The sequence below is a fragment of the Agelaius tricolor genome, unplaced genomic scaffold, assembly GCF_023055355.1.
Source record: "Agelaius tricolor isolate 1412-34295 unplaced genomic scaffold, bAgeTri1.0.p SCAF_86, whole genome shotgun sequence".
Lineage (NCBI taxonomy): Eukaryota > Metazoa > Chordata > Aves > Passeriformes > Icteridae > Agelaius > Agelaius tricolor.
Window position 1 is genome coordinate 47,614 of NW_027269346.1, and position 12,589 is coordinate 60,202.

The 12,589-nt window shown below is 43.1% G+C and overlaps 1 protein-coding gene across 4 annotated transcripts in view; it reads left to right on the forward strand.

Annotated features, from left to right (window-relative positions):
• Window positions 1-12,589, forward strand: part of GOLGB1 (golgin B1) — a 41,677-nt gene that overhangs the window by 921 nt on the left and 28,167 nt on the right. Inside the window, exons 2-8 of one of the 4 annotated variants that reach the window (XM_071418477.1) lie at window positions 2,294-2,426; window positions 4,446-4,542; window positions 5,158-5,310; window positions 6,020-6,172; window positions 9,690-9,842; window positions 10,763-10,885; window positions 11,304-11,417. In XM_071418477.1, coding sequence (XP_071274578.1) covers window positions 4,453-4,542; window positions 5,158-5,310; window positions 6,020-6,172; window positions 9,690-9,842; window positions 10,763-10,885; window positions 11,304-11,417 — 786 coding nt within the window. In that variant the 5' untranslated portion in view covers window positions 2,294-2,426; window positions 4,446-4,452. Of the gene's footprint in view, window positions 1-2,293; window positions 2,427-4,445; window positions 4,543-5,157; window positions 5,311-6,019; window positions 6,173-6,347; window positions 6,423-9,689; window positions 9,843-10,762; window positions 10,886-11,303; window positions 11,418-12,589 lie in introns of those variants that run through there. The other 3 variants (XM_071418479.1, XM_071418478.1, XM_071418480.1) reach the window with 3 other exon arrangements.

Consider the following 12,589-nt stretch of genomic DNA (forward strand, 5'->3'; position numbering starts at 1 on the left):
AGCGATGTGCATTTCAGAGAAAAGGAGCCTCCTCCAGATCACTGCTGATCTGTAGTTCCAGTGTTCAAAGTGAAGTTTCCCCAGCAAAAGTTCATTAGTCACAGGAATGCTGAGCAAAGGTAGAGGATATAAAGGATCCTGGCTCACATCCTGAGCACTGCGAGGGTCCTTTTGTTCTGCTGTTCATTACAGAGGTGGGAATCCATATGTGGTGAATCCAGGTGTGAGCCTGGGAGAGCACCAGTCGTGTCTCTGAGAGCACTGTTTGCTTTATTGGGGTGAGGCAGTGGAACACGGAAAAACCTGTGTCCTTTCGTGTTTGCAGTTGTATAACACCAGGATATCCTTGCCACAAGTCCTTGAGGCTAATGCACAGGGCAGCCACTGCCTCCTGTGCAGGCTGTTGGCTTTGGGGCAATTTAAAGCCATGTTATGCCTGTTCCTGGTTTTGTTCTCAGGGAGGGCTCAGAGAAGGCAGAGCCAGGCTCTTTACAGTGGTGTCTGGTGAAAGGATGAGAGGTTGTGAGCATGAACTGAGACACAGGTGATTACCTTGATCATCAGAAAATACTTCTTCACTCTGTGGCTTACTGAGCACTGCCCCAAGTTGTCCAGGGAAGTTGTGAAGCCTCTATCCTTGGAGATACTCAAACTGCCTGCACAGCTTCTGTTTGAGCAGGGAGCTTAGACCAGATGACCTCCTAACTTCAGCCAGTCTGTGGTTCTTTGATAAGATTCTTCTCGAGTCTTTTATTTATTCATTTATGTTTATTTATGTTGTCCTCAACTGAATTTTCTCCAACAAGTTCCCACCTCTTTTTCTGGGGTGCCCAGAACAGGACACGATACTCCAGACATGGCCTCACCAGTGCCTGGCAGAGAGGAGGGATCACCTTCCTTGTGCTGCAGCCCAGGGTGCTGCTGCTGCCCTCTGTCACGAGAGTGCATTGATGGCTTAGGTCAGTTGTCCACCACAATCCCCAGCCTCTCTCTACAGTGCTGCTTTCAGAGATGTGATCCAGGGGATGCTCTCCAGGGCAGTGGCCCACCTAGGCCCGTGTTTTCCCTGTTTCCTCTACACAGACAGCAAACCTGTTGCTGTTTGCAGAATTGTAGAATCACTGTTTGTTTCCCATTCACATCCCTTGCCATATCTGGCTGACCTGAGAATGTAAATTAAAAATTAATTCAAAAGACACAAATCTCTAAGGCTGGAGTTCAGGTTGTTGATGTCCACATCCGTGCAAATAGGTGCAGATGGTTCCTCTGTTTGCGTTTCTAAGGCAGTCAGCTGTGAGCCAAACCCAGCAAGGCTCACTAGCTTGAGGGCGGTGTCAGGTTAATGTGGCCAACCTGGACAAATGCCAAGAAACATTTTCTCAATCCAGGTATGCATGCCTGAAATTGTAGTGCCTGTAGCAAGCAGATGTGTGCTGAGGCCCATGCAGATGCCTAGATTCCACTTCTTTTTTGTATTTCTAATACCACTTCTAATAATTAATCTATTGGTTCTCTCGGTCCCAGCCACATATTTTGCATTTCTGACTTTGAGAGGCTGTGGCCTAATGCTCAGTTGGAAGATCAGACCCATCCTCTTCAAGTGTTGGAGACAGAAAGAGGCGTTCTTGCATTTGGATGGCTCTTTTCTAAAATGCATCATTACCAAGACAGCAGGTTCAGTTCCTCACTGGGGCATCGTGGGAGTGATGGTTTACAGAACTATAAATACTTTATTGTTACAATGGATTCCAGACATTCCGGGTCTCCACATGAGTGTCTTGTTACTGCATTGGTGAGCAGTTATGTTGGCAGAAGAAATCTCCCTGGCAGGAGCTGTGAAGCTGTACTGTTCTGGAATTGCATGCCTCACGTCTTGCCCAGGGCCAGCTGAGAAGTGAGCAGAGCACCAGGACTTGTTTCAGTGACTGCTGTGCTGTTGCAGAACATGAGCAATCCTGGCATTTGGACTGTGCTTCTGGAGGAGTTGCATCCCCCTGAGCTCTTTGCAGGAGCCTGTCTTAGGCCTGGCCTCTTGCTGCATGTCGTTTTGCTACAGTAACTGTTGCTGGAGTGTTCTAGAGACTGAGCTCATGCTGTGTATGCAGTGTGAGAAACCGGGGCATGTCTGCAAATCCATGCTCCCAAACAGAGCAGACTTGTCTCACTTTTCATGTGTATTGCAAGTGGCTGACTAACAGTCCTGGAGTGTACTGTGTAGGATGAAGGATGGGCTTATTTCTTTATTATTGGATAATTTATGTTTTTGTTCTTTTTTGCTTCTCTCCATCAAAAGTCTTGGTTCATGCAACCTGTCAGTGCTCAAGAGATAATAAGGAATGGCAAGAAAGACCTGTGTGTGACTGCTCTACCTTGGAAACATTACTATTGAATCAGGAGACCCATGAGCTCCTTGGAGTACAAAACAGGTTAGTATTCATATGCTCTTTTCTGCTATTGATGCATGACAATGTGCATTGTCATGTTTTCTACTTCTGCAAAATCAGGTGACTGCTACAGATGATTAGTATGCTGCTCCTTTCCAGTGTCAATATTTTTAAGTGGCAATCTAAGACCAAAGATTTGCTTAATAAGACAAGGGAGGTCAGGAATGAGTGGATCTGTGTAGCCAGCTTCAGGAGCCTGCTTCTAGTGAGGCAGAGACATCATTTTAAAAGATTCCATTTGATGGAGATAATTTTAATAGTGTAAACTCGATCTTATAGCTAAATACGAGTTTGCCTAGTTTCAGCTTGCAATACTGGAGCTTCTGTAATTGTACAAATTATTTTGCCACTTACAGGCATGGACAGTTCTGTGGCCTTTGTGTTCAGAGATGTCAAAAGTCACACGTGATCTCTTTTTATAGAACACTAGAATGATGATTCTGTGATTCTTAAGGGACTTTGGGAGTTCAGTTGGTCAAATCCTTTGCTCTTAGCATGTCTAACATCAAAGATGAGATCAGAATGCTATGAGCCTAATACAGTATTTTAACTTCTTCCCTGTGCATTTTTTCTGATTGAAATTGCCTGTGCTATGACTTGTGTCCTCTGCCTCATGTCCATCCTATGTGGACCTTGTAAGAGGTGTGTGACTGTCTTTAGCTACGTTATGGGTGCTTGCAGGGAGGACAGCAATTGTATCCTCCTCCTCACCTGCTGTTCTCAGGGCTGAGCAAGCCCAGCACTCTTACACTCTCCACATGCCTTGTAAAGCAAACCCCAGTCAGTCATCCTAGGGGCTCTCTGCTGTACTTGATTCACTGTTTTGAAAGTGGGCACTCTACTTCAAATGTAGTCTTACTGGTGTGAATAGAGAGGAATAATTGCTTTTCTTAACCTGCTGCCTGCAGTCCTGCCAGTACAGCTCAGTGTGCCCCTGAGACTGCCTGCAGTCCTGCCAGTACAGCTCAGTGTGCACCTGACCTTGGTGTGAGCACACTGGTGGCTCGTGCCAGGCTTGGCCATCAGCACTTGGAGCTTGTCTTCTGCAACACACTTGTACAGCCATTTGCTCCTCAGCCTGTGCCATTCATGCTTTTCCCATTCCAGGCATAGGAAAGGCATTCTACCTTTCCTGAATTTCACAATGTTTCTATCCATCTGTTTCTCCAGCCTGTTGTTATCCTGATTGGCAACTCTATACAAAGGCTCATTTGAATTTGGTGAATTTAGTGAGGTCTCAGTTAATAATGGAGAATTTAATTTACTGCTCTCCCCAAAATAACAAATGATATGTTGCTGGCTGGTATGCCGCGTGTTTTTTGGTTCTTTGCTTCCGCTTGCTGGATTAGTTTGGCTCCTGAATTTCAAGGAAATGAAAGGTATGCTAAGCAGCAGCCAGTAAATCTGTGTCCTCTCCAGACTATTCCCCTATGTTGAGGTCCTGTCCTGTATGTGACATGCAGAGGTCCCATCATCTCTCTAACTCTCTCTAACGTGACACATTTGTATCTGTTTAGCAAACATGAAGGCCCAGTCCATTATTTCCACCACTTATTAGCAGAAAGCTGATTTTATGTTACAGGCCATGTTTTGCCTGTAGAGAAATGACGTCATTTAACAATCACCTTTCTTTTCAGTAAACTGAACAGATTGTGGTTCTGTAATGTCATTGTTAAGAAAGATCAAGAATGAACTATGAGGAGGACTTGGCATCTGGTATAAAAGTGCATTTTTCAATCATACGTGTGGAGCACTGAAGGAATCTTCATGTGTCTTGACACCAGCACATCCTCTACTTTAATATTCAGAGGGTCTGGCAGCTCCTGTTAACGTGACCATTTCTTTTTTCCTGAGGTTTTGCTTCAGCTTTTCTCTCTTAGCATAGGAGACAAATGCCTACAAGCGTGGTCACCAACTGCTGTAACATTAGAGATCAGCATAAAGGACCTTATTTTTTATAGCAGCTTTGACTCTGTATTCTGACTCTTGGTTTTGTTTTAGGCTCAAGATGCTGAGCCGTTTGTCAGGTTTAGCAAATACTGTTTTACAAGAGCTGTCTGGGGATGATGGAGATGCAGTTACTGAACCATCTATTGCTGTAAGTACAGTGTAATCTAAAGACTTTCAGATCTTATTGACAGTTAGTTTGGGGAGCATGATTCGTTAGACTGCAGTGAGAACTGTCTCCTGCTTCTTCCTTGCTGAGCACTAGACTGAGCTGTCATTCCACTCTGCTTTTCTTCTACTCCTCACCTCTTAAGTCAGCATTTCTGTTGGGCAGACCATAATCTCCTCAGTTTCCACACCTCAGCGTGATCCGAGGAAACAAACTAGAATTAGGGTGAAGAAAGACTTTTAAGACTACTGGTAATAAGGGGAAGCTCGGCATGCTTGGGTCATAGTGGGAGGCTTCATCTTTGCGCTGCCCTTTGGTATTGAGACCGTGGATAGTGTGTAAGGGTCCCTCTCATTTCAGATTTGTTCATGTGGTGTTCAGCAAGGTATACTCTTTGTTTTTGTGTGTTGGCTTAAAAGTTCTCTGAGTTTCCTCCTGGTTTCATCTGACTGTATATTTCTACAGGCTTCATGAAATGCCTGCAGGGAGCAGAGTGCAGCACTGAGGACTGGAGCTGAAGCTATCATGTGGATGCTCTGCTGCAGGCTGTTAATAGTTTGTTTTTTTTCCTTCAGAGCACTGATTTTGTTGTTTCAGGTAGAAGCTTTGCAGTCAGAAGCAGAAAGCATGGAGGAGGCACCTGAGGAGGTGTTGGAGCGCCTAGCCCAAACGGAAAAGCTGGTTGTTCAGCTGAAGGATTTGATTCGAGAAAAGGATGCCCTGCTCCAGGAAAAAGAAACTGTACTCAAGGTACCATTTCTTTCTCTGAGGATCAAGAGTAAAATGCTGCTTCAGTCTTCTGTGCAAGCCTGTCTCTGGTTTCTTTTGAACGTGAGATACCTGCATGACGAATGGCATCAGTTCCAGAGAAATATTGGAATTTGAATAATGGATGACCCTAAGAGATGTACAATATCGTCTGTTAGTTTGCTTGGGTTAATTTAGACTACAGTAGATAAGTTACATCCAAGTTACACAGCATTTTGTCTCAGAGCCCTTTGAGGCCCATGCAGATTCCCAGGGGCTCTAATAAGTACTAATATCTTGTGTGAGGTTGTTCTTTCCCCGCTTCAGAGTGTTTGACACAGAGAAACCTGTGCTGCTCTCATCCACTGGTCCGGTGGTTTCATGAGGCATTCCCAAAGGTACATGTTGTCTGCCCTGAGGTATGGTGGGAGTGTGGTTACTTGAGATAGTTCTGAGGGACTGCATGTAGCAGAGAAAGTCAAACTGAGTGCTCTGTCCTTTGGAAGGAAGTGCTGGGGTAGAAGCTACAGTGTTGGGATGTGTGGTGTTTCAGAACAAATTTGGTTTGCAGATGTGTTTTAGATAGTGCTGTTACTGGGGAGGCAGGGTTAAACAGAATATGGCAGGCTGACAAACTGTAGCTTTCTCAAAGTGGTGCTTCTTGGGTAGCAGCACTGGAGTCAGGCAGTCAGTTTGTGTCCCTCTCTTACAGAGAGAGCGAGAGGCTGCGGATGCCAAGCTGATGAAACTTAAACTTCAAGCCAAAGCCAAACTGGCCTCTCTGAACAAACGCATCGAGGAGCTGACAGAGAAAGGAGCACCACTGCCTACACAGGCCTCAGCAGAAGAGCTGGAGGATCCCAAGGTTAGGAGAAGGGGGCTATTTAAAAGATGTAGCTTCTGCTGATAACCTGGTACTGCCTGATGTTTCAGGTCACAGTGACCCAGCAGGGTCTACTTGTCTTACTAGCAGGATATTCATAATTCCAGCAAGGATGTCTGTGCCTGTGCTGTAGGAAGCCTGTCTGTCCAGCTTCCTTCTACTGCAGATGCCCTCGGAGTGCTCAGCTTGATCTCCTCAAGGTCATGGGCTGGTTTCCCTCTGCATAACTTTGGTAATCCATTGTAGCTGAACTCTTTCCTGCAGAAACTGTATATGTCTATCTGAGCTATGAGTTTCAAAATGTTGCCTATCATATCAGTACAGCAAAGGTTGGCTGGTGTACAAAAACAAAGAGGTAAGGAGGTCATTGAAACTGGAAGGCAGTAACTTTAATATAAAAAAAATAAATATATATTTTTTCCAGTTGTGTAGCTTCCTGAGCCACCATAAAGTTTTATGGCTGACAAACCGTAATTGTCTAACGTTAGGCAAAATTGGGGGAAAAGTGTCCTCTATGAAGACATTGAAGAGGCTGTTAGCTGCTAACCAGAATCTCCCACTGGAGCTGGTAATTTTTGAAAACTTGAGTATGTGATCAGCAGAACAATGTTTTCTTTAAAAAGTTTGTAGTATTAGCGAAGAGAAATGGGATAGAAGTCCAGAATGGTTTCCAGACATCAGATGATGTTCATTAAACCAGAGAACGTAAAAGTTATTTCAGACATTGAAAAAAATACTAAAATATTGTAGGAAACAATAAAAGGTGCCTGTGAGAGCTGTCAGATGAGAGGCTACTACTAATGAAGTGAAGATCAGTTCTATGACTTGTGCTGACTATTTTTGATTGAGAGCATCATAAAATCATAGAAATGTGCTTCTGTAATTCCCAGTACCAACTTGAGAGTCTTTCTCAATGCGAAGCACCATCTGGTTTCATACATGAAGAATTGGATAATCTCAAGGATTGACATAATAGAAAAATGAAGCAAAATTTAACCAGTGCACAGTCAAGCATGACCAGCCGTCCCTGGCTGTAGAGACCAGTCAAGGCCACGGGAGCTGTTTAGTTGTGTCACTTGACATTCCTCTCCTGGTGCTGAGGCTCTTTTTCTGCTTGTCTATCTGTGTAACATCCATGCGCTGTTACATGACTTTGTGTAGACTTGCTGTTGAGGAGTGGTGAGTGTTCTTGCTTCAAAATTCAAATTTATCAGTTGAAGAAGGCAAGATGAGAGAAAGCTGATCATCAGTTAATTGGTGCAATATAGATTTTAAAAAGAGACCTTATCTTTTTTACATACTGTTCTAGCTATTCTACTGAGAGTCACAAGGCCTTGTGTTGTCATGTTCTGCTCATTTGCAATCAGGAAGGATAAATTCTGAGAGCAGCAAGAGACTTCTTGTTCTCCCATCATGTTAGTAGCTGCACTTGGGAGACATTCAAACAGCTTGGTTATTTAGTCAAAGTCAGAGAGGAAATGTCATTTCTCTCTACAGTTGTATGAGGAAGGTGAGCTTCAAGAAAGTGGGCAAACTGTTAAAGGATAATGCAGATGAATGGATGAATGTAAATTAGCCATTAAGAAAAATGGCCCTCTAATTAGAGGAAGGAGGGCTTGAGACAGTCTCCAGTGGACATGGTAAGGGCCACAGCCTTGTTTGGTGTGGGTTAGAACATAGATTGAGTGAAATTATGTTAGGGCAATTACCTGCAATATTTTGTATTTGACCCAGAGAGCACTAGCTTCTTTCTTGCAAGGTTAGACCTACTGAGAAGATACAGAGTCCTTTATTTTAACTTATTTCTCCAAGTTGATGCTGTCCTGAGTAATGGGGGTACTTCCTAGACAGTTACCCTGCCATTTGAAGGTGAAAATTCTAGGTTAGAGTTGCATCTTATGCTGAAGTATTGAATATTAGCAAAGGACTGGGTTTTTTCTCTCAGTGATGTGGGCCCTGTGGGAAGGCTGTATTTTAAATATCTAACTAGTACTATTACTTCCTGGGCTTTTAGCAGAGTGACTTATTTTGAGAAGAATCTCATCATCTTATCTCCTCCTCTCAGTTAGTATTTGTGTGCAGAACAATTGAGGCTCCTCTCAAACTTTTGAAGTGGGTAAAGATAAATTATGTTCAGATATAAGAGCTTATACATCTTGGAAAAACATAGTACTTAAAAGCTTGAGCTCTTTGTGGCTGTGCCACTGTCCTTACGTGTGGCATTCCATGTAATGGGTCAGTGTAAGAGGCTTTTTAAAATCCAACTGTGAGTATCAATCCTGAAAGCCAATTACAAGTAAACAAACTAATCCAACTGTCTTCCCCCAGCAGCTCCTCTGCCCCAGTCTTACAAGTTATGCATATCCTGGCTTCTTAGAGCTTCCTGCATCTCTATTCTTTATTCTTCTGTCTTGTTCTATTTCTAAATTTAAGTGCAACTGAAGCTTCTTTGTCTGTCTGTTCTGCCTCCTGCCAATGACTTTCTCTGTAGGTGAAACAGCTTTTGAGGAACAGTAGCCTCTTATTCTTATAACACTAATATATAAATACTTTTAAAAGCCTTCATAGTATTTTCAGATTGGGTTTAAAGACATAAATACTCTGTAGAATTCCTGTGTTATTGATGATGTTTGACCCAATATCTGCCACAAATAAAAAAATGGAAGAGATGTATTTTATATATATTCAGTACAAAATACCCAGCACTGTGTGCTGACAGTAGCTGGAAGTGCTGAGGTAAGAATGCAGAGCAGGTTTTGTCTGCTCAGGGACAGGTGGTGAGGGACCTGCCCTCACCCAGGTGGAGGCACAGAGAGAAGAGTGCAGGTGTAGTGTGCTGGGTTGGCTGAGTAGACGCAGCCTAAGCACATTTTATGTGAACTGTTGTTTACGTTTTTTGGTCGTAAACAGAGGATTTAAGTGGAGTAGAACTGATAATTGTTTGCCTGTTCCCTTTGCTTGTAACTAATAAGTTCATTGCTAATAATCCTGTAGTCTAAAGAGACTTCCATAGGCATTTTCTGCAGTCTAGAATGTCTACCCCTTGGTCACATGGAGAATATTCTATAATTAATTCTAAAATGTTTTTATTTCTGTTATTAGAGAAAATTGTGATGTTAAAAAGCTTCAAAAATCAGGGAAGTCATATAATAAATAATGTATTTAATAATCTATTTGCCTTAGATGATATAGTGAGCAGTCATGGACTGTTAGCCCTGCCAAGTGCTTTGACACTTCCCAGTTAAAAACATCTTGTGCATCTCTACAAGAAATAGGGAAAATAGTTACTTACATAGGACAAGTTCATTTAAAGAAACAAATGTAAAGTTAAGAAATGAAGCAGTGTAGTAAAAATAATCATGTGATTAGGAGTCAGGAGTAAAGTAGCATTATAGTGTATTTTTAAAAATTAATTTATTTAATTTATTAACCAATAATACCGATAAGTTTACTTTCTTCTATTTCTTTTCTTCCCACTTTTTTCCTCTTGTAATGTCAGAAAAACCAAAATACAAGTGAAGGGCACAGAGAGGAAGTGGAAGTACTAAAAAAGCAGCTCAGGGAGCGAGAGGAAACTGTTCAGGACCTGAAGAAACAGCTGGCTGTAGCCAAAGTGAATCTGAAAGATGCTGAAATCAAGTATGCAACACAGGTACAGAAATTTTTTTCTATTCATCAGTCTCCCATCTATTCTTTCTATTTTTTCTATTTTTTTCTATTCATCAGTTTCCCACCTCACTGCTTAGACTAGTATGAAAGAATAGAACAATGCTTACACAGCTGGTCTTCAATTCCCTTACCTCAATTTTGTCAGTCTTGTGCCTCCTCAAATCACCTAGGTCCATCCCTTTCACTGCCATTGGCTCCTCCTCTAAACATTACCTAAATCTTTCACAGTCCCCAAATAATCTTGTCCTGCCCTTCATCCTCTGCCCCAGGCCAGAACCACCCTTGGTGCAAAAGGTGCTCTGCGGGTAAGAGGTGGGTTTCACCCTTGGACAGTGGGACTGATGGCTCTCTGAGGAGGGGGAAACAGTCCCTGGAATGGCCTGGATAGGGTGTCCCTTCCTCTGAGTCACAATTTGGGTTCTTCCCTTTCTGCCATCGCCTCTCTGTGTTCTACTGTGGGTGAGCAGGGCAGCTGTTTATCACAGGATGTCACAACATTAATGGTATGTTGTAGTTATTTGTGGAAAGATTTTTTAATACTCAAAATTGCAGGTTTAGCTTTTGAACAGTGAATTGGGCTGCATCCAATACAGTTAAAAGCCCAGAAGTTTTATGAACTGTTAATTATATAGTAATAATTTATTTTATTATTCTACATATTTGTAGATAAAATTCTATGCTTTTTGCTTTCTGGGATCTGAAATCTTATCAGTTGTTATACACATAATAGTAGGATAAAGACACCAAGTAAAAGTACTGTTTGACCAAGATGATGTGCAGGATTGTCCAGCTGAAAACTCCATCGCACGCACAATATGCTGGTGGATGTTGAAAGCAAGCCTGTGTGTCTGTCAGCTTCATAACCTTGTTGGTTTGTTTTTATTTTGTGGCTTGTGTTTTCAGCTGAGCTCCCTGCGGGAAGTGGTTCAGGAGAAGGAAGCTCTCCTGGAAGAGCAAGTGCACCAGCATCAAGCTGAATTGCTCAAGATGGTGGTCCAGTCAGATATGGAAGTAGAGATGCAACAGGTATATTTGATATAATCATCATATCATGGGAGGAGGAAGGAAAACAGAGGACACTTTGAAAGAACAGTTCTTGTTAAAGTAACTCAGTAGGGATAAGAAGAAAGATGCTTTGATTGTTTGGAGCTTTTTGGATTGCTAGTTGGACCTTTGAGTCCTTGGTTTCAATCTGCTGGTTTGCTATCAGTCAAAGAGAAAGAAGTTGAAAAAAGTGTTACATTATTGTGCTCCAGTTCCCTGTTCATGAAGCAAAGTAAGCTCCTCCTACTGCACCAGGGCTCCAGAATAGGTGTCAACAAAAATTAGTTAATTCAGGCTATCACAGTAAGTGTGTTACAAAAACGAGGTGTATGGATGAAACGTGGGAATCTAAATTTCCACTGGTCTCCCCAGTGCTGGAATGGCCTTGTCTCTCTCACAGAACCTGCGCACACTTCAGAGAAAGCTGGAGGAGCAGGAAGCAGCTCTGTTAGGACGAACTCAGGTGGTAGAACTGCTGCAGCAAGAGTTACACACTGCTGAAAAACAAAACCAGGTATCTGGTCATGTTTTTTATTGCTTTACTCTGTGTGTGTGTGTGTGTGGTGGATGAGGTCTTTGTCAGTGGCTCAGAAGTTACCAGATTAGGGTTTTTTTGGAACCATCTTTCCATCATGAAATCAGCTGGGGCCGCCCTCCCTGGGTCAGGCATTAGAGCTGCAGGTCTGTGTACACAGCTCACAGCAGGTACAGCCACACAGTGGGTGCTGCAGTTGCCAGCTCTAATGATCCAGGGCAGGTGGGCAGGGTCGACATCTATCCATACCCATGCTGCTGACTGTACTTTCAAAGCCAAATACACAAACCTTCCCCAAAAGCAGAAATGCCTAACACAGTGCTGCTGAAGCCTCAATGTTTCTGGACTGCAGTGTCCAGGTCAGATCAGAGCAGAAACAGCTATTCTTTGGTATGTCTTGCTGAGAACTTGCTTATATGACACAGCCTGTGGAGTGGGACTGGCTCTCGCTTCGTCGGTTTGGATCGTGAAGAGAATGAGATCAAGTCTGTGCATATATGACTATATAGACACAGGCTCCTTGAGACAGGATTAAGAACACAACTTCTTAAAAGGTTGGTTTCCAGATAGAGGATGAGTGTATTTTTCATTTTTCCAGTATCTGAACTTCTGAAAATTCTCCATCCCTTTAGAAGAGACTTACACTGAATCAGTCTCATATTCACGGCTGCATGATCTCCAGCCAGTCTAATGCTGAACCTCATTTTGATAATTTTTACACACTTCTGCCCCACATACTTTGTTTTGCTCTGTGTCCCAGCCAGGCCCATGATGGTAAAGAACCTCAGTGAGCTGACTTGTGCTCACTCCTGGCTGCGTTACTCAGCAGGGTGTATCGTGGGGTGCTGGCATGGATGTCTTCATGACATGGTTGTTGGCTCCTGGCTGGGGAAGCTCCCTTGGCTTCTCCTCGGTGCTTTTGACTTTCCTCATACATTCTGTGGTCTGAAGGAGACCTGGTATAGGTACAAACTTGAGGCCATGAGGCTGAAGCCTACTTATAAAGTAAAAGGAGTTCCTCATCAGATTCCTCCTGAAATTAGCTGTGCTGACCATCCACAGCTCCGGTAGGAGGAAGTTTGACAACAGGAGTTAGGGCAAGTGTAAGGTTTGTTTCTGTGTCTTGGTCACCTTAAATCTCTGGTCAGTGT